This window comes from Rattus norvegicus, chromosome 10 (genome assembly GCF_021556685.1).
Source record: "Rattus norvegicus strain SHRSP/BbbUtx chromosome 10, alternate assembly SHRSP_T2T, whole genome shotgun sequence".
Taxonomy (NCBI): domain Eukaryota; kingdom Metazoa; phylum Chordata; class Mammalia; order Rodentia; family Muridae; genus Rattus; species Rattus norvegicus.
The window spans coordinates 101,367,650-101,388,935 of NC_141543.1; the positions used below are offsets into that span (position 1 = coordinate 101,367,650).

The following is a 21,286-nucleotide window of genomic DNA, read 5'->3' on the forward strand; positions in this document are numbered from 1 at the left end:
ATAAAAATATTTCTAAATGGTTCTTTGGCAAAATTGTATAAATTGGGTCAAAATTCCTTAGAATGTGCATTTTCTTCACTAAAGCATTTTCTTTAGTCAGTACTGGAAATAAAATATTTAAATATAATCTTTGTATGTAATCATAGTTATATGTAACTAGTTATATACCTATTGTAATTATATTAATCATATGCTATAATTATATAATATAATTACATATAATATAAATTATAATTGATATATAATTTATATATATAATATATAATGAAATACTATACCTACACATATATGTAACCAAGGAGATATATACATTCATATAAATATATTCAAATTATTTATCTGTGCTATACACATTAGCAAAGATGTTGAGTAAATTATTATTCAGTAAACTTTGAAAAAGTTAACAGAGACAATTTCTCTGGGTGCTTGATTCTCTCAAACTCAGGCAGATCGACTATTGACTGAAGAAAGCGACCCCACTATTGGTGCCTCTTCCTGAGTCACCTTCTCTTCATGTGTTCCCTCATAGCTGCTCTGGGACGGAGCCCTGGGCGTGGCCTCTTGAAGAGGAAGCGAACATAAGAAGAGCTGTCTGTTCTTGAGCAGGGAAGGTATGGTAGACAGGAGCAAAGAAGGATCCTTTCACAGGTATTAACTGAGTCCTGGGCTATCCCAAGCCTCTCAGGGTGTTTGAGCAGTAGTAGCCAACAAGACCAAAATCACAGATGTTGAGAAGTTTATATGGATTAATAAATTGAAAGGAAATACAATTATAAATGTCCTTCATTTAACAATAGTTTAGTTCACCCATGCCATTATATAAACTATTGTTAAATGAAGGAAATTAAGCACAGTGGGAAAACTGCGGTCTTATCTGATATATGTGGAGATAAAGGGTTGAATTCATAAACAAAGCAGAGTAGGATGGGAGCCGAAATAGCAGACAGAGACTTAGGGGATTTTCAGCAAAATTCCACAGAATTTCAGTAAAAAGGGGAGCAGTGATTTTAAGCTATATTTCATAGTATAGATGATGAATATTTATGCTTATTCAGCATAATAAAAGTCATTACATGGCCCAGATATGCAGAAAGAATTTAGAACTACAGATCTGTAAACAACCACAAACATTAAGGAACCAAAGACGCTAGGTGTAGGAAGGAAAAAGAGACAGGTAAAATGAAATTGACAGCCCACGCACTCATCGAAGAGGCTGCCTATTTCACATGAACAAAATTCAGATTTTCAAGTCGAGCTGGTACGTTGCAAGGGAGATAAAAGAGCCGGTCCTCCCTGAGTGCCTGTGCTCATTGTCTATCCTGAAAATGGGCAAACTCTTGGAATGTGCATGGAAGGACATGTTTTTAAATCTCACTATGTGAAAAACATAATTAATAAAAAAGAAATGAGATCACAAGCATGCCATTATGTCTTATCACAGAACTGCTTACCCGGTAAAACCTTCTCAAAGTAGAATGTCAACATCAGGTAGAAGACACCATCAAAGAACAGCAAGAAAACGGTGGCAATGACTACATTGGGGTTGCCTGTGGGGTGCCCGCTTGACTCCAGATCATAGTCCAAGCGCAAGAGCTGTAAATTAAAAAATAGCCCAGTGAGTTAAAGGCAAATGGTCACCTTTTAGAAAGAGCTTAGCTGTTTCATGGATGGAAACTATTACACTCTGCTACATCCCTGAAAGGCAAAGTCTAACTGCTCAGCTGCGCAGATCACAGATTTGGATGGGAAATCAGAAATGCTTAGAACGGCAACGCACTTACGTAATCACATTTAGCAGAGTGAATGTGTGTTCTCAGCGAGACACGCATTAGAAGGAAAAGGAATTTAGAGAAGGTGTGGTAGTTGGCCTCTGTAGGTGCCTGCACACAGGTAAACATGCATATGTTCAAGACCTTGACATCCATAACCATATGTGTGTGTGTGAGTACACATATTTATATATATGTATATTTATATATAATAGCAATTCTTATCATCACATCATAATGGAGATTAAATAGTTGGACTTATTCCATAGCTGAGAACAAGAGTCTGTCTGATCAGGTTAAGGAGTCAATAGAGTAGAGGAAGGGAAAACACTTGTGGATCAAAAAGGGATTTCTTAGACCATGGTTGAGCATCCAAAATATTCATGTTCATTTTATTTTGCTTTATGTTACTGCTTCAGAATTAAATCACATTATCCTTTCAAAATTAAATAAGGTGGTTAACTGGGATGCATCAGTTTAAAGTCAAAATTTAAAGTTAAATAACAAACTTTGGAGTGTGACAAAACATAGTAAATATATATTCAGTATATATACTAAATGTATATATATATATATACTGATACTGAATATACACTGAATTGTGAATCTGTTCACCTTCTTTTACATACAGAACTTATTTTCTGGGAGAAAGTGTCTTCTCCAACTTTGAAATCTCACAAGTAGATTCCATTGAGCCATAGTGTTTAAAAGGTCACCTGTAGAAATGACTCTAAGACAATTTCAGTTCCGGGGAGAAACATCTTTCAGGAATATAATTGGTAAGCTCGCTAGCTTCCCACTCACCTGGGTCATTCCAAGCATAAAAGCGAAAGGGCTTAGCAAACTTAGAAGCCACTCCAAGGACACAGGAAGGTATCTGTATAATGCTGCGAATCCAAGACTTCCGCAGGAAACAGTGAGGAAGAACACCACCAAGTCGGTGAGGAAAGACTTCTTTAGTAAGACACTCATTAAGAAAGACAAAGAGATCTACAAGAAGAGACGACCCAGTCAGTTTACGTTTATCTGAGAGTTATTACTATAACACAACGAATGATTTCCTATGTAAACCTACAGATTTCCTCTACTTACCTTACAGAAGCTACACAGAACTATAGATAAATACTCTTCCACTACAGCTTGTCTCACGCAAGTACAAAATAGGTATATACAGAAGTCACCCGATTGGTAGCAACTTGGTTTCTCAGACTGAAAACCAAGTGGAGTTTGTCATCACCAACTCACCAGAGATAAGCCATAGAAGAAAAAGAGACTGAAGATCATCATAAATCCAGTCATAAAGACAAATTGGACGGAATATACAACGAATGTCAGGAAAAGGGTCACGATGAAGACAATGACGCCATAGAGCAAACCCCAGGACAGCCTGACACAAAGACAGAATTCTATTAGTATTCATGGTGAGACAAAAAAGAGGTCCTATTCTGGGTACGCATGTGACCCTTCTCTCAGTCACACACTCACCGTCGCACCAAAATTGACAGGATCTTCTAGAATGTATAAACCAAATGTAGTGGTTTAGGATTGTAAATATCTTATACTTAGGAATAATACAAAGATCCATATGAATCTCAAGCACACTGACGGTCTTTTCCATCAAGTATGGCGGCGCGTGTGTCTTGTTGAGTTACGATTGCTGAAAAGTTAGAGTTTCTTTGTCCTGTGCAAAGCTTCTCTGCTCTAGCTTCTTCTTTTGTGGTTTTACCCTCTTTCCTGTCTTGTGCATATAACAAAGTTTCTCTTTGTCCTTATAGGACATCAAATGTTCTATATTCTTTAACACCAGCCACATTTTACTTAAGATAGGATGATTTTTTGGGTTCATATTATTATTACAAAACACATACTTGCCCATTTTCCTTTCCTTCATTAATACTATCTGACAGGTTGTAGTCTTAAAATCCTTATATTCTTAACTCTATAAGTCTTTAAAATGTTGATAAAGGGATATAGAGTGCTAGCTTGGTAGAGAAAGTGCTTGGCATGCAAGATGAAGACAAGTTCAATTCCCGGAATCTACAAAAAACAAAAAACAAAAAACAAAAAAACAAAAAACAAAAAACAAAACAAAACAAAAAAAAAAACCAAAAACAAAAAAAAAACCAAAAAGCCAAAGAAACAAACAAGCAAAAACTGTGAACAGATGAATGCTTGTAATCCCAGAACTAGAGAAAGGAAGACAGATTTCCTGGGCCAGTAGATGACAAGATCTCTCTAGTCAAATTTAATCTATAGTCAGTCAAATTTAATCCTTGAGTCTCAGGCCAGTGAACGACTCCATCTGAATAAATAAAATGAACCATAGATGTGACACTAGAGTTGATTTCTGGCCACCATACATGTACACATATGTGCACATACAAGAATACACACATACTAATACATAAAGTTTAATGACCAGTAAAAAAAAAAATCCCATTTAAGCGATCAACTAAATTGGTTGTTTTTTTTCTAACAAAAACAGAAACCTCTATGGAGGTTCTTAATCTATGGGTCATGACCCCTTTGATAAAACCCCATCTCCAAAATTATTTACATTATGATTCACAACAGTAAGAGCAATGAAAATTATGAGGTAGCAGTGAAAATAATTTTATGGTTGAGGGTAACCAGAGCATGAAGGCTGACAGCATTAGGGGAAATGCAAGCCGCCTCTTTAAAGCAAGCCTTTTATCAACTATTAGATTTCTCATGAATCTGAAAGCTATAGATATTGCTTATGTAATGTCTGAAATTATCAATTCATGACAAACCTGTACTCGTTGTTCATCTCAGACTTAAGTGTGACCAAGTCTTAGGCCTTTTCTGTGAAGCATCTCACCAGGGAGATCCCATGTAATTCAGAAAAACAAATGCAAGAATGTTCTAATGATGACAGCGGCTTTGTCTGGGACACTGCCATGAACCTGAGGCTGACCTTGAACTCCTGCTTTTTCTTCCTCTACCTTCCAAGAGCTGAGATTGTGGCTGTGTGCCACCATGCCCAAGTTTATAGAGTGTTAAGGATCAAACTCAAGTCTTTATGCATGCCAGCCATGCGCTTTGCCAGCTGAGTCACCTCCTGCTTACCAATGGTGTTTGTCCCTAGAAGCTTGCCTTTTTTGAGCCCCTCCACTCACTCACCAGAATGCTGAGTCCCGAAGGCCCATCACTGTCATAAAGGCCTTCATCTTCTTCCTTTCTCTTGTAACACCAGCTGAGATATAGTAGGTAAGTGGGGAGAAAGCAATAATACATAAAAAAAGGAAGTAGTCGGTCGTCGTTCCTTCTTGCGCAATGAAAGAGTCTATCTTGATGTATTTTCCGGTAAGTGACATCATCTCTTCCATCACTGAGTGATTTGTTGTGACCTAAACAAAGATTGTCCGTGAGGAAAACATGAACAGCAATGATGTCTAGGCGAAACATGCTCTTTCCACTGAACATATGTGACTTATCTGGATTGGACTTTGGCCTGAGTTTCTTCTCAGGTGTTCTGTAACTCGGTTACTTGGGTTCTAGAGTCCAATCTCTCAATCTGCTCTGCCCACATTACTCCATGTTTTATCAACTTCATGTTTTTCATTGTCTGTTCTCGTCTCTTGGAACGCCTTTTCCTACTATATAAAGTAAATATGTTTCCCACCCCATCGTTCAGTGATAAGGGTCTCTTTCACAGGAATCCTTCCATCTAAGCCGATATTCTGTGTTCCTTTACAGACACATTCACCATGCTGTGGTGACATGTGTTTCCTGTTCCAATAATTATGTGACTGCATGTCCAGCTTCCAAAGGGGACTGATTCCCTAAAGAAAGAAGTCTTGCTTCGTCTGTGTTGCTGCTGCTACGCTATCCCTGGTAATGCAGCAACTTTGGTGAACTTTATTGGAGAAATCTGGGCGGGTGAGTAGCAAATCATCGGGAAAGCGTAAATGGGAGTGAGAGAATGTAGCTGTCTCAATAGGTTCACAAAACTGAATAATTGTCATCAGACATTTGCACTCACTTCTATGATGGCGGAGTTAATGGCAGCTTGAAGAGCCACAAACCCATGTCTCCAGAAGGCTGACAGGTCACAAGAAATGGCAGGTTCATATCGAAAACAATGAGCTTTGAGAACAAAGAGAAAATATGAGGTGTGGGACATGACGCATTTATTGCCTTGAAATCCATACAATTCCAAATGTATAATTATCAATAATTATTGAAGTGAAGATAGTAAGGCCAAGTACACTAGAAGGTGTTCTCGCTTCTACATTTTCTAAGAGTCAGTGCTTTCTCACGATGTCTTCCGTTTCTCTATTCATATTGTTGAGGTTCTCCTTCTCCTTTTGTATTTATTATTATGGTTGTTGTTATTTATCATCCTTATTAAAGTTTGACACAGGGGAATTAAACCTATAGCCTTATACTTTCTGAGCAAGCATCATACCAGTGAGCTGTACTCCCAATCTTTGAACTAATATTTTAAAATAACTTTGAAGATTACCCAAAGGCAGTAGAATAGTCTAGAAGAAGACAAAGACCCCCACTCTAGTCAACTATTTTTCAAGTGAGAAGAGATATAATAAAATCGAGAGTAAATGGAATTCATAAGATAATAATTCAGTAGACATTTGAAGAAAAGTTACTTTGAAAAACCAAAAGTCAAATGTAAAATTCCCTCTATTGAAATTTTAACTACAGTTCACTAAAGATAAGCCAACGTTAAATTAGGAAATCTGTTCCATGCTATATTAACTTTAAAATATCTTTAATTGATGAAGGCACATGTAGACTTGACAATGACATAATGGCAAGCAAAGAAACATCTGCACGTGGCTCTATGCACCTTAAGAAGTGAAGTCTAGAAGGCGCCAATTCCCTTTCTCTTCTGTGGTCCTATTCTACCCATTAAATCTCTCTTCATCCCAGAACAAGCACATTCCTAATCTTTATGGTCGCCTATTGATTTTTTAAAAGAAGTCTGTATTCCTATGCAATATTCCTCCTCTGTTCTTACCTTTGATGAAAGGCAAACCTTCTCCTGCTGTTACTAAGTTTTAGTTTTAGTTTTGAAGAAGGCATCCTATTCAGTAACCTAAGCTGGCCTGAAAGTCAGTAGATAGCCCACACTGGCCTTGAACTTGCAACCATCCTCTTGTCTCGGGTCTAAGCTATCACATCTGGCTAAGGATATATCTTCTTGAAATTGCCTAATACCTTCTTGAAACTAGCATGTGATCTATCTGCTATTGAAATTCTCTTTTACATGGATTTAGTTTAGGGTCTGTGTTTGTGTACACACATGTGTGTGATGTGTGTGTGTGTGTAATTTCTTGTTTGTCTAATTTTATTAACCTCTAAAAATCAACTTTACCTTTGTTATAGTGGGGATGGAAATTATGAGCTAACGTGTATGCTCATGTGTGCACACATGGGTGAAGGTCAGATGTCAACCCTGAGTGTTGTTTCATGGGAACCATCCACCTTGTCTTGTGAGATGGAGCCCTCAGTGGCACCCAGGACTAGCCTGGCTCTCCAGGGAGCCACATCTCTCTGTTTCTCCAGCACTGCCATTGTAAGCATTCACCACCATGTGTTCTAGGCATCAAACTACCAGCCCACTGTTTGCACAGCAAGTACTTTACTGAGTTACCTCCTTGGTCCCCTGCCTTTGTTACTGAAGCTTATTGTTCTGTATTAATTAATATCCTGTTCAAGTTTGCTTTTTGTTGCTGTAATAAAACCCTATGGCCAAAGTAACTTGGGAATTAAAGGGCTTATTTTAGCCTAAAGGTTATACTACATCATTAAGGGAAGCCAAGGCAGGAACAAGAAGCAGAGACCACAGAGGAATGCTGCTTATTGGCTTGCTCCCCATTGCTCATTTAACTAGATTTATTTTACAGCCTAGGCTCACCTCCCTAGGGACAGTACTGCCCACAGTGTGCTGGAACCTCCTACATTGATTAACAATTAGGAAAATGTGATACTGATATGCCCACCAGCCAATGTAAGGGAAACAAATTCTTGAGTCAAGGTCCTCTTTTCTCATGTTGTCCAGGACATATTCCCTACATTTCTTATAACATTAGAGAAGTGGAAAGCCGTCCAATGTGGGAAGCTGCACAGTTACCTGTGTGGTCCTGATGCTCCTTTATGATTGGGATCCTGGTTCCTTTCATAAACTTCAGATGATAGGAGTAAGCGGTGGAGAATATGATCCCCACCGCATCATCATAATGTTTTGAAATGAACTCTGTCATATTTTCTTTGTTTGGAAAAGCCAATATTTCTCTTCCTGGCATTCAAAAGAAAAATATTACTACTATAAGTAAGTTTCTATACACAATCCCTATGAGAGGCCATTTTAGCTACTTTCCTGTTGCTGTGATTAAAACACCATGAGCAAAGTCAACTTAAGGAAGAGAGAGCTGATTTTAGCTGATGACTCCAGAGTGAGAAGATCCTACTGTGGCAGGCCAAAGCCATGGTAGCAAGTCACTGGCATGGGATGAGAGGAGGTTAGCCCATATCTTCAAATGCAAGTATGAAGCAGAGGCAGTAAGTAGGGTGCTCTCAAAACCTGCCTCCAGTGACAATTCCTTAAGCAGGAGCACAGCTCCTAAGTGTCCTCAGAGAACACAAACGGTACACACTGTTCAAATGTCTGAGCATGGGGCTCCAGTTCTCTCTCAAACCATCATAGGAACTTATTCCATTCCCTCCTAGATAAAAATTTTAATCATGGAAATAATACCAAATTGTATAATGGCCTTGGATAATTCACCCAAACTAAAAATGTCCAAAATATATTTCCAAGGTTGTGGATAAGATCAGAGGCATACACATAAATAGTTATTTTCTTCAATATACTCTAATAACAAATTCCCATGATGCAAAATAACCTACCATTCCAATTGGAGTATTTTCGATTGTACAGGAAGAGAAGGGTTCAAAATTGAAAAAAAGAAAAAACAAAACAAAAACCATGAGTGTACGTGTAGCTTAATTAGACATTGCTTTTTCCTTGGGAGAAGATATTAGTCAAGTTTATTTTCCCTAAAAACCCATTATGTTCACTCCAAAGAGAGCATCTATAAAATGAAGGGTCAGGCTGAAGACTGTAGAATAGAGAGATGTGGGTCTTGGATGGCAAGTCAGATCAGGGTATGATCTTAGAACAGAAGTGGCTTCAGTATGGAAGGGTACGGTGCCCAGTGCATACCATCAGGTTCAGGGTCAAAATCAGTGGTTAGTGGGGTGCCAGGGAAAACAGGCTTGGAATGTCTTGTGTTATTGTGGCCCATGGTGGGCAGGAAGGCAGAGATAGGAAGGAAAACCTCAGCATAGTGTGGGAACTATGGCCACAGACTCCTAGTAGCAGGTGGTTTGCCAAAACATACACTGTGGTGAGAGTGAACTCTTACATGTTGAATCTGCTTCTGAGATCGGAGTCCAAATATAAAAGCATGTTCCCTGAGCCAGAGCAAACCTATGGATAAAATATGACTATGAAAGGGAGGAAAGATTTTATAGACTTCCAGTGACTGGGTCCAGTCGACAGGTCGACCAATCTTACAGTAGTGCCTTTGACGGACCATGTGAATACCACCAATTAATGACAAGGTCCTTCTGAGATACCATCGTCACGCTAGGGCTCAACTGACATCACGGGACCATCACTGTAGCTGAGATTTCTTTAGTATTTTTTCCTTGCTTCATATTAATGATCACTGTGGGATTTGAACTTGTATTTAAGAGAAGTGAAAAAGAAAAAAATCTGTTTTTCTTCCAGTAAACATTCTGAAGTTCAGTTGCTCTTTTGGGTTGACGTGGTTTGGATGACTTCATGGGATGGCTCAGAACCTGAGCTGTTTCTAATAGGAAAGATATACTTGATTTCTACCTGTGCCTTTCTAACCTTGTTGAAACTGATTTTCGAGACTCTACTGGACAAACTCAGAACAAGACACACAGGTAATAAGTTGTCATTTTACTTAAAACCATAGGCATTAGCATTCACTTACAAGTGAAAGACTCAAGATACATTACATGCAGGTTGGATAGATGGCTCAGTGGTTAAGAGCACTGACTGCTCTTCCAGAGGTCCTGAGTTCAATTCCCAGCAACCACATGGTGTCTCACTACCATCTAAAATGGAATCCAATGTTCTTTTCTGTTGTGTCTGAAGATAGCTACAGTGTCCTCACAAAATAAATAATTAAAGAAAAAGATACATTGCATGCCATTGACCTGATCCTATAAAGGAGGTGAAAGGCTTCTCAAAGGCACTTTAGGAAATACTTGAAGTATTACACAGTAATACAGCTAAACCATTCCATCCCAAAAGCTCCCCCCAGCACTCTTGCTGCACTACCATTATGAAAAGTAAAACTGTGACCACGTTCTTTGGACTCTCATAATGTTCTTTCTGTGTAAATAATCTAACAGAAAGCAAAGGTTGAAACAAAGAACTCATTTTAAAAGAACTTTTTAAATCGAATGCTGTAGCTGCCTATTGTGACACAAGGTTATCACAGTACTTGGGAGGCTGACTCAAGATTATGAGATTCAGGCCAGCCTGGGATACACGGTGATAACTTGTCTCAGATTTTACTTTCATTTAATGAGGAAATCTATATGTGTTAAAGGGTCAGCAATTGAGTTTTCAATTTTAAAAAAAGGCAATGCTAATTATTCTTAGGCCCAGATGTGATCAAGGGAAATCGTGCTGATATGCGATACAATTAGATAATTTTGATAATCAAGATTTGTCAGATGGGGCTGGAGAGAGGTCTCAGTGGTTAGATCACCAACTGCTCTTGCAGAGGACCCAGGCTCAGTTCCCAGCTCCCTCATGGTAGTTCACAATCATCTGTAATTCTAATCAGAGGGTCTGATGCTTTCTCTTGGCCTCCAATGGTGTTGCAAGCATGTAATGCACAAACATACATGCAGAAAAAATACCACATATTAAATAAAAGTAAGTCTTTTTGAAAAATAATTAAGTGAGGTGCTGAAGAGATGGCTCAATGGTTAAAGCATTTGTCCTACAAACATGAGGACCCTGGTTCCGATTTGCCGGGACCCATATAAAAAACTAGATATGGCTAGATATGGCTTAGCCATTGGAAGACATAGACAGAGGGATTCAGAGAGCTGTCAGGCCAGTCATCCTAGCCAGGCCTACACAATGGTCTTCCAGTTCAGTGAGAGACTGTCTCGGGCAATAAGATGGGAATGATAAAGGAAGACAGCCCCACATCCTATTTGGGCCTCTGCTTGCTTTTACACCTGAATATTAATGTACATGGAACACCACACACACACAGACACAGACACAGACACAGACACAGACACACACACACACACACACACACACACACACCCCAGAGATTATCAAGTAAACTATACATTAACCAGTGTATGCATGTAACCAAACGAACTAAGAAGAGAGATTCCTTCTGGCTTATCAGAAAACTCACCTGTCATGTAAGAGACCAAAGAGACACGGTTCATTATCTCCTGAGTTGTTGGGGTGACAGGTGTGTATGCAATCACAAAGGTGGAGTCATTAAATGAATCAACGCGTCCCAAGTCCACATCAGACAGTGACGAAAACTCATAAACGTCATGCAATTCAAAAAATAAAGATAAACAAAGTAGTATAAATGCTGTGTACAGGAGTTCCTACAAAGCCAGGTGAAAGAAACGAAGATAACTGTAATTTCTAATGAGTCAAACATTTTACCATATGGCTATGACATTTGTTGACGAATTTTCAAATTTCTCTGTATTCTAGGACATATTTGGAGAGAGAACATTCCTTCTACAAAAATTAAGCATTGCCTATAATTCTCAAGACTTTTTAAAAATATTATCTTGCTATCTACCCTAAGCTGACTTTGAATTGGAATCCTCATGCCTCAGCCTCCAAAGGGTACAGATATGGCTCCTATACTCCTGGCCTCCTCTTGGAAATAGTGCTCCAGGATGAGGAGATGAATTGTTTTTTAAAAGTGCAGTAGTAGGCTGTGACAGGGCACAGCCTCCCTCCAGCACTCCTCAGTTCGAGTTTGTTGCAAGAATCAGAGGATGGAAATAGTTCTAAGACAAGTTAATAATTATTATTGTTGATGTTGATAGTTTAATAATAATTACTATTTTGGTCATATTTTTAACTGCAGGATAGAAAATGCAACAAGAAGCCAGGACCATAGAATACTACACTGACTTGAGAGTTTGCTAGGACTTTCTGAAGGATACTGTGAGTTGAAAACAACAAATCACGTTAAAGGGTTCTAATTTCCAAAATGTGTATATATGAGTATGTATGAATGTGAATGTGCATATGTGTGCATGTTTGTGTATATGTGTACCTGTACATATACACACATGTGGCACAGGCACACACACACACACACACACACACACACACACACACACACACACACATGCAGGCTCACTTGTATGCACAAGGACCACGGTTCACATGCAGAAGTCAGTGATGACCCATGGGAGTCAGCTCTCTCTTCCCGTCATGTGAGCTTAGAGTCAAAGTCATGTCCTCAGGCATAGATGTAAGCGGTTTTACCCTCTAAGTGACCTGACCAACCATTTGTTTGCTTTTTTCCCCCAATACTTGGCTTTTAAAAAGTTCACTGAATACGTCCTTTTGAATAATCTCACAATTCCGTTTGCAAATGCTACCTTGCTGCACTGATAACATAAATAGGAACATTTTTCTTCACAATTATGCTGATTTCACAAAGTCTCTGTGTCCTTAAGAAACCAAATGCCTTTCTAAAAGAGAAAGATCCAGGGGCTGGAGAGATGGCTCAGTGGATAAAAGCGCTGACTGCTCTTCCGGAGGTCCTGAGTTCAATCCCCAGCAACCACACGGTGACTCACAACCGTCTGTAATGGGATCTGACGCCCTCTACTGCCATGCAGGTTTACATGCAGGTAGAGCACTACTATGCAAAATACATACTTAACTCTCAAAGCAAAGGGGAGAGAGAGAGAGAGAGAGAGAGAGAGAGAGAGAGAGAGAGAGAGATCAATTCAAAGATAAAGCCATTAGCTCTGTCATCACGGCGTATGTGTCCATTAACTTTGTCCCTTTGATCCACCACTATCTTCATCTGAGAGGGCAGAATAGTTTGGAATGGCTTTGCAGGGTTTTAAGGTATTTTTTATATTCTCATTTTGGCCTCTGTTATGCTGTCCCTAATGAATGGCCCCCTCCTTCTGTGTGGAGGAATGATTTCATTCCCAGGGATGTCTCCAGCCCTTGCACACAGGAAACATACTGCACCATCCCACACAGGAAGCAGGGCAGATCCGGAGTCATACCCAAAGAGTGTCTCTTTTCAGTCTCTTTTTTCTGAGAAGATTCTTGCACAATAAGGCCCATGTTTGTTGCCACACGTTTATCTCTCTCTTCACCATCTTGGTCTGCTTAATAAGAGAAAAAAAAACAAATAGAAGGGTCAATAAATACTAAGGTCTTAAGAAGAAATTTTCTGCAGATGTCAGAGCCTAGCTGCCCTTTACTCCAGAGGAAGGACTTAGATTCTGCAATTCATTGCTTATCAACTGGGTTTCTCTTCTATTTCCTTCCCATCTCCTCTTCTGACTTCGAGACTCCTTCAAAAGTGTATTCCTTTAAACAACATACATCAAAAATGTATTAACATTCTAATGTGTACAATAATACATACATAAATAATGTCATTTAAACACACAGGAGAGAGAGAGGCAGGGAGAGGGAGAGGGAGAGAAAGAGAGGTAGAGGAGGAGAAAGAGGAGGAAGAAGAGGAGGAGGAAGAGGAGGAAGAGGGGGAGGAGAAGGAGAAGGAGAGAAAGGAGAAGGAGGAGGAGGAGAAGGAAAAGGAGAAGGAGAAAAGAAGAAGGAGAAGGAGGAGGGGGAGGGGAAGGGAGAGGGAGAGGGAGGGAGAGGGAGGAGGAGGAGGAGAAGGAGAAGGAGAAGGAGAAGGAGAAGGAGAAGGAGAAGGAGAAGGAGAAGGAGAAGGAGAAGAAGAAGAAGAAGAAGAAGAAGAAGAAGAAGAAGAAGAAGAAGAAGAAGAAGAAGAAGAAGAAGAAGAAGAAGAAGAAGAAAAATATCCAGTCATGGATGCTCTTTACATATAAATCAACATCTCTTGTACAATGTAATGGGTATATTAATTCAATGTGAGAAAAACACCATACTTCACTTTTCCTGGGAGGAAAACTTAATCTGGGAAAACACTGAATTGCTGAAGTAGTAAACATAGCAGGATTTGGATCCTAACAGTTTCTTTTCTCACATGACAAGGACAACAGTGTCATAAACAGTATTGGTGCCCTGTGCAAATATGGAAGAAAATGTCTACAAGGACTCAAAGTACTGGATGAGGACCTTAATACTCTTAATCCTTTTCACCGGAGCAAGGAAATTTGGCTCTGTCTTTATAGAACATGAAAGTAGACATGTTACTGTACAGGTTATGAACTGACTAGGTATATTAATTCACTCCAAGTTTGCCACGGGAAAGAGACATCGTGTTTGAGCATGTGCTTGAGGCGGTGGTAAAGCTGGCTTTGAGGCTGAGATTTAGCTGGGTGTAAAACTCCTAAGCTGTGACCTAATGCTCTCAACTTGCTGTTGTTGATCCTCTGGGGGAATCAAACTGAAATGGATTATAAAGGAAGTAGTTGTCCTTTTAAGGGGGTAGGCATATTATGTAAAGGTGTGTTTGAGGGGGATGGGGGAAGCTGAGAACGGGGCTAAGTGGTGCTTAGTGTTTTAGCGTCATGCTCATGACAAGGTAAAGGTGACAGGCACTGCTGGAGGGTGAGCTTGATGAGAAACCATAACTTTCTGAATACTCTTCTCTGAAAAGGGATGCTGGTTACAGTAGGCACCGTGCCCACTAATTCCATCCAAGGAGGGTACTATTATCCACAGGATACCTGCTTCCCAGTCAATAAAGAAGTAGAGACTCTGAGAAGTTTCCATAGCAATGTTCAACGTTTTTTGTGTGGCATAATTCTATGCGTTGGATTTTCTTTTTACTTAGTGGTCTTTAGAGAGGAAATAAACAAGTAGCTTGAGAGGTTCTGCTGAGGACTGACTTGGGGGCAGGGGGAGGTCTCTCTTGAATGCTGATAGCCAGCTAATGCTGAGCTGGAGTTTATCCAAAGGCACCACAGGGATTGGGATGGAAGGGCACGTCTGACTCCTAGGTGTAGGTGCAGTGTTTGGCAGGTCCAGTCATCCTACCCTTAGGAGAGCAGTAACCAAGAATAGGAAGTATGTCCTGCGTGTGTGTGTGTGTGTGTGTGTGTGTGTGTGTGTGTGTGTGTGTGTGATGTACATGGATACCACGAAGTTTGTGGATGGATAGATGACTTTGGTGCAGGGTAGCACATTATGGAGACACGGACATGGAGGCTAGCCCTGGATGTCTAGGCCCTGTGCATGAGCAGTCAGGAAGGAGAGCACAGGAGCAGAGCAGCCCATCTCCTACAGAAACTGAAAATTAGTCTCAGCCTTTACCACTTGTAGCAAAATTGTTCATTGAGTCTGTAGGGAAGAAGGAGACTTTCAGAATTAGGCTAATGCGTTCATCCAGGCTCTTCAGCGAAACAAAAAATAAACCACAACTATACCAACATCTGGCAACCTACAGATTAAAAAAAAATGTGAGAGAGGAAGAAATGTGTGGAGAGAGAAAACAATAATCCAGGTACTTTCAGGAATTGGTTCCTGGACTGTGTGGCCTGCTGAATTCACAGGTGGGACACCAATGGGCATGTTTCGCAAACTCACATCCAGACTGTGAAACAGCCACGGCTAAACTAGCGTTGATCAGCTCGGTTCCACAGTTCAGCCAAGTGAACACTAGAAATTGACTGTCACAATGTGGGAATTCATAGAGATATTTCACTCTAGCAGATCGTTCCTTGGAAAGAGAACTTTCAGAGCACAGTTGAATATAACATCTTCCCTTACCCCAACCAAGGAATCACACATAACTCCAGTTTTTCCAGCCTTTCTGGAAGCTGCACATGAAAGAAAACAAAAAACCGGGTGACTCTTCATTAAGCTCATTAAGACTTTAAACTGTGGAAGGGAAGAGCTAGTTTAGACAGAATTACACAATCAAGTTACTTTGGCGAGAAATCCCTTTTCTGGAGGCTTGCCGGGGCCATCGATTCCATTGTGGGGCTCTATGCTCGCCTGTGTCAACTGGCTCTTAGGTCCTAAAACCTGGTCCACAAGGCTGTGATGGGATATTACCATATAGATAGAGAATAGAAGTTTTCCCAGGTGATGCCACATCCCATTCATGTGGCATGTTCAAACAAAGAGCTGCCTATCTCCTGGGGAAAAAAATTCAGGTGAAGAGTCCAGGGAACAGTCCCATTGGGCAGGAACTCTGCATCCATTCAGTGTATTTCCATAAAAGAAAACAACACATGGCTATAAAGGAAGGCTTAGAGGCAAGTCTGGGTACAAAAGGATGGAGAAAAGACGTCAGAAACCCGTAGAGTGACAAACAGAGAGAGGAATGTAGTACCAGCAAAAAAGTAATTCTTTTAACTCAGGGTGTCCAGGAGTCCCAAACTCTGTTCCAGGCAAGGTGAACGTTGTTAGAGAGATGGGATAGCTTGAACCAGCCAAGGGAGCAGCCCTTTGTAACCAGAAGACCTGAGTCTGACTCCCAACCTAAGAGTTTCTCTGTCAATCTGTCCCATAACATAAATAAGCTCAGGAAAACATCCCTCTTGCTTGCTTTTCCTTCCTTCTCTGGTTCCGAGCTGCTTGATAGCTCGTGTGCAGATAAAACTGAAGGCTTTGCTTCAGTGTGAGCGAATATTATTGACTCTGTGCCAGTCAACAAAACCCTGTTTACTGCAAACTCTAAATGACGCCATTGTCCTGAAGTGGCACAGGCTTCACTATGACTGCAATATGACTTAGTACATCACACCCGGCAAATGAAAATGTGCAGGAAATAATCTTACGTTAAAAACAAAACAAAAAGGGTTGGGGATTTAGCTCAGCGGTAGAGCGCTTGCCTAGCGAGCGCAAGGCCCTGGGTTCGGTCCCCAGCTCCAAAAAAAAAAAAAAAAAGAAAAAAAAGAAAAAGAAAAAAAAAAGAAAAAACAAAACAAAACAAAAACAAAAACAAAGTAAACAACCTGTAAGTCTGAGAATGACAGGCAGAGATAGAAAAGCATTTTCCTAAATGCCATCCTAAATAATTCTCAGGATAGGAGAAGGGAGGTGGAAACTTCTGCAAAGTACTGTGCAATCCATGCACAGGCAGCATGGCAGCCGCCTCACATTCAGATTCCCACAGGAAGCACTTCCAGAAGACCTGTTTACATTTCTCACCATTACTAACACAGTGCGGGCGGGCACATCCCCACACCTTTACTTAAAACGGGAAAAATATGACCATCCCTTTAAAACGACCCACTCCTCCCCCTGGACACCACATAAAAATAAACCCAGAAACACTAAACTCACTGCATAATAAATTAATTTCTCCCTAAAAATGTATCATGGATTAAAGGAAATATCACTTATAATAACATAATACAAACAAAACAGAAGCACAAAACAAAATGGACTTACACTTGGATTGTCTGAAGAACGTGTCCTGAGACTTGGTTTTCCCCCGTTTCCTCACTCTAAGAAAATGGGTTCTATGTCTCCCTGGTCTCTATCACATCGGTGTTGCTCCCATTCTGTTTGCCTGCATCCAGCATTTCCAGTCAGCCTGGCTGCTTTTGGAGGACGACTGTGGTTGTAATTTTCTTAGCCAGCTGAGCACTGTGTTCACGTGACCACTCTTGAACAAATCTCTTTTTTTTATTGACTTCCAGCCAGTTCCCAGAGCAGAGAATTGCCAACTCTACTCAGTTGACTAATTATACTGTCAGAAAAATCTGTGTTGCTCAGGAAATCCAAATTTATAACTTTTTCTGGGCCCTCCCCCAAAAGAAATTGGCAGATTTCAAAAAATAAAACAAAAGACCGTCCCTTAAAAGGTAAACCATAAAGAGTTCGGGGCTCCGAGCTCTGGGTTTATTCTGTAATATCCAGGCAGATAATCTAATAAGGTTTCAAACAGCATAGAAGGCAATATCTTGATTTTTTTTTCCTATATCATATTTTCCGTTCTGTCTGCTTCCTCAGTTCCTGGTCTCACCAGCATCAGCCAGTAGGCTCCATCCTTAAAATGTGCTCAACATTATGTGTTGTGTTTTATAAAAAGAAAAGGAATCTGAGGATATGTTTGGTAGAGGCATAGTATGGTGCAGGGGAAGGAGATTCCTCTGCAAACCAGTGCTGAGGCATCCCCTCCCCCTGAGGTATCAGCCTTAGTGTAGTGTAGAATAGTTTATTTAGGGGCATGGGAAGGGGACTTGGGGAGTGGGGGAGAGAGAGAGAGAGAGAGAGAGAGAGAGAGAGAGAGAGAGAGAAGAAGAAGAAGAAGAAGAAGGAGGAGGAGGAGGAGGAGGAGGAGGAGGAGGAGGAGGAGGAGGAGGAGGAGGAGACACTGGCCATAAGTGTGGAGAGGGGGGGAGAGAGAGAGGGGGGAATGGGGAGAGAAGGAACAGAAGGGAAAAAGGGGAGGAGAGCAAAAGAAGAGAGTGAGGAGGATCAAGCAGCCCCAATTATAGTGAGTCAGACACCCCTGGCTGTTACCAGGTAACTGTGGGGTAGAGCCTAGAAGAAATGCTAACATATGGGTCTTGGGAAGTATGGCTTAGAACAATATTCAGCTATGTATGCATAGGAACTTGAAAATCAAAATTAAGGCAACCATAAAAGGGCCTTTTCTCACAGGTCACAATTTAATAGAGAAACATCAGGAGGACAGAAGTGTAAGCCACTGTCCCGCTAGCATTTAGAAAATTCTATTTCATTTACCTAGTTAGGAAGTAAAATGAAATTTAGTTTCCGTGTGTCAGTGAACTTTGAAAATACAAGCCAACAAGGATTACTTGTGACTTCAGATAATATTCCCTGCAGACTCCAAGATTACGAAATGCAACCCCATCAATTTTTAACTCATAAGCCAAGCAAATGCAATTGAACCTCTGTGGTCATTACCTATTCAGAATTCTGAGGTTTCTGACTTGCTGGTTGAAATACACTTGCAAACTCTGGGGAGGGTTTGTTGGCTGGTAAGAATCTGTGCCTATGGTTTTGTTCTAACTTTAAGTTTCCCTGTCAGGATGCTCAAAGGAACAGCCTTTCCTTCCATAACCGCTGCCCTCTTTGAAAAGAGTGTTTACTTCACTTCAGACCGCTGCCACATTCGCTCTGCAAAGGTTCTACTGGCTTAGCCCTGTTTTGTTGAGGGTTTTTTTTTTCTATCTTTCCCTCAGCGAAATGATTTACAAATTATTGTGCAGCACCGCTGAGACTGTCTTGTAAACATGCAAAGAGCCATGAACTGCAAAATAAACTGCTCTTGCGACATCTACACTACAGTAATTTCATACTGACCACTTTTTATACTGATTCACTGATATGTTCGAAACAGCGTTTTGTTTTTCTCTAATTGCCCAGTGTTCTGAGAACAAAACGCCCAAACGACTATAATAAGAAAAAACTAGGATTTTTTTTATTGTTTGTTTGCTTGGGTTTGGTTTTGTATGAAGATGACACCATGAAGCCATTGGCTTGACAGAGAACTTGGCCAGGTTCAAAGATGTCAGCAGAGGTTCTCAACCTTCCTGCTGCCATGATCCTTCAATACAATTCCTCATGCTGTGGTGACCTCGACCATAAAGTTATTTTCATTGCTACTTTCAAATCTGTCATTTTGCTTTTGTAATGTAAATATCTGATATGCAGGATATCAGATATGCAAGCCCTGGGGAAGGGGTCGTGACCCACAGGTTGAGAAACTCTGTTTTAACAGTTTATCAGAGCCCTGGATGAGAAAGAGTTATTTCAGGTTTTTAACACGGTCTTTTCTTGACCTGAATTACTGTTCTGGTCAATGTAAACCTAACTGATTTTTATAATAAATGATTCTAAAATTTCAATCATCTTGATATCACAAAGCTTTTTGTAGACGTTTAGTTTCCTTCTCCATCGTTCCTCTAAACCGCTCCACTGTGGATATCAACATTCCTTCTCTCAACATCCCATAATTTTCAAAGACAGAGAAGAGCATCATTCTCCTGCTCAGGAGCTTAGCAGCGTCCTCCTTTCCCACCAGTTTTCAGAGACTGAAGCAGGTGACTATCTGGCCCCCACGGATGATCTTCTTATGACACCAAGTGTGTTCTACAACATAGCAGATACTATGGAAGAATCACATCGCACAGAAGTGGAACATTTTGTGAGCCAATTAACATTTATTTATATTTAATTTAATGCATAATTATGTTATATAATTATATAATATAAAATTATATGTATGATATATATATAACTATATTATATAATTATGCAATATAAAATTATATACAATACATAAATATATCATATGACATAAAATTATATGTAAATAAATGTCATATTTAATTCTTTCTTTATTTAATTTTTAATTTTATTGACAGTTTCATAGATGTCTATAATGAATTTAAGTGTATTGCCTCTCATTTCCTTTCCCACCCTCTCTCACTAAAGTCCTTCTTTTCAAAAACTACCTCTCCTGCTTTCATATCTTCTTTGTATGTGCAGATCCACTGAGTTTAATTAAAGATTCTTGCTCAAGTATAGTGAAAAAAATTTTTTTGGAGCAAGCACAACCTCACAGTGGCTATACCACTGGAGAAAATGGAACCCTTTCCTCCAACAACCACCAAGTACTCTGGGAGTTGAGGACCCTTTTGTAAACCTGCATTATACAGTGCCAAATGTGAATAATAAGAATGTATTTCGTTATTGTCACAACCATTTCCTAAAATGATCAATTGACCACATCGTGCAGAGAATTCTTAGTCAGCTAAATATTGGTGATGTTGCCATTACTGTACTGTGCTTTTGAGATGAACCTAGTTCTGAAATCCTATGTGGCTCATGTCTGTTGTCTGGCTTTCTTTCCTAGAACTATCAGACAGCCTCACTGTGCTGCTATCTTTCTTAACCAGGAGTGTAGGGGCCAGGGTGGATGCTAAGGTCCTGTTCCCCAGTTGGTTGGTTCTTGATCTATCCATAAAGAGGCTACAGGCCAATAAGCTTGGCAGACTAGGTGGGACTTCTGTGTCCCAGCAGGCAGGCTAGCAGACTAGGAGAGCTGGGTAAGGAGGAGGAGGGGGAGTAGCTACAGGAGATAAAGCCAACCAGCCATGTGACTTTTGGTTTTGAGTGGCTAATGGCCACTCTATCCTATTATGCCTGGGATGGCAGGAGAGCTTTAGCAGTGCCCAGTCATTGAGTTAACAAAGGGACTTAAGATTAACTGGTGCATGCCTCAAGTGTATGTGTGTGATGTGTGTGTGTGAGTGTGCATGTGTGTGTGAGTGTGTGTGTGTATGTGTGCGTGTGTGTGTGTGTGTGTGTGTGTGTG

General features: G+C 40.2%; 1 protein-coding gene across 11 annotated transcripts in view; it reads right to left on the reverse strand.

Moving 5' to 3' along the window:
• The window catches only part of Abca8a (ATP-binding cassette, subfamily A (ABC1), member 8a), a 69,895-nt gene extending 52,342 nt beyond the window's left edge, over positions 1–17,553 (reverse strand). For 3 of the 11 annotated variants that reach the window (XR_015630686.1, XM_087572495.1, XM_087572491.1), the window contains exons 1-9: positions 17,386–17,553; positions 13,110–13,211; positions 11,240–11,375; positions 7,888–8,052; positions 5,776–5,879; positions 4,914–5,140; positions 3,015–3,156; positions 2,574–2,759; positions 1,452–1,593 (exon numbers count right to left, since the gene is read on the reverse strand). Coding sequence is in view for 7 of the 11 variants with exons in the window: in XM_087572495.1 (XP_087428621.1) it covers positions 1,452–1,593; positions 2,574–2,759; positions 3,015–3,156; positions 4,914–5,140; positions 5,776–5,879; positions 7,888–8,052; positions 11,240–11,375; positions 13,110–13,205 (1,198 nt within the window). In the remaining 4 variants the exon portion in view is untranslated. 11 annotated transcript variants of the gene reach the window in all.
• Between the last annotated feature and the right edge of the window lie 3,733 nt (positions 17,554–21,286).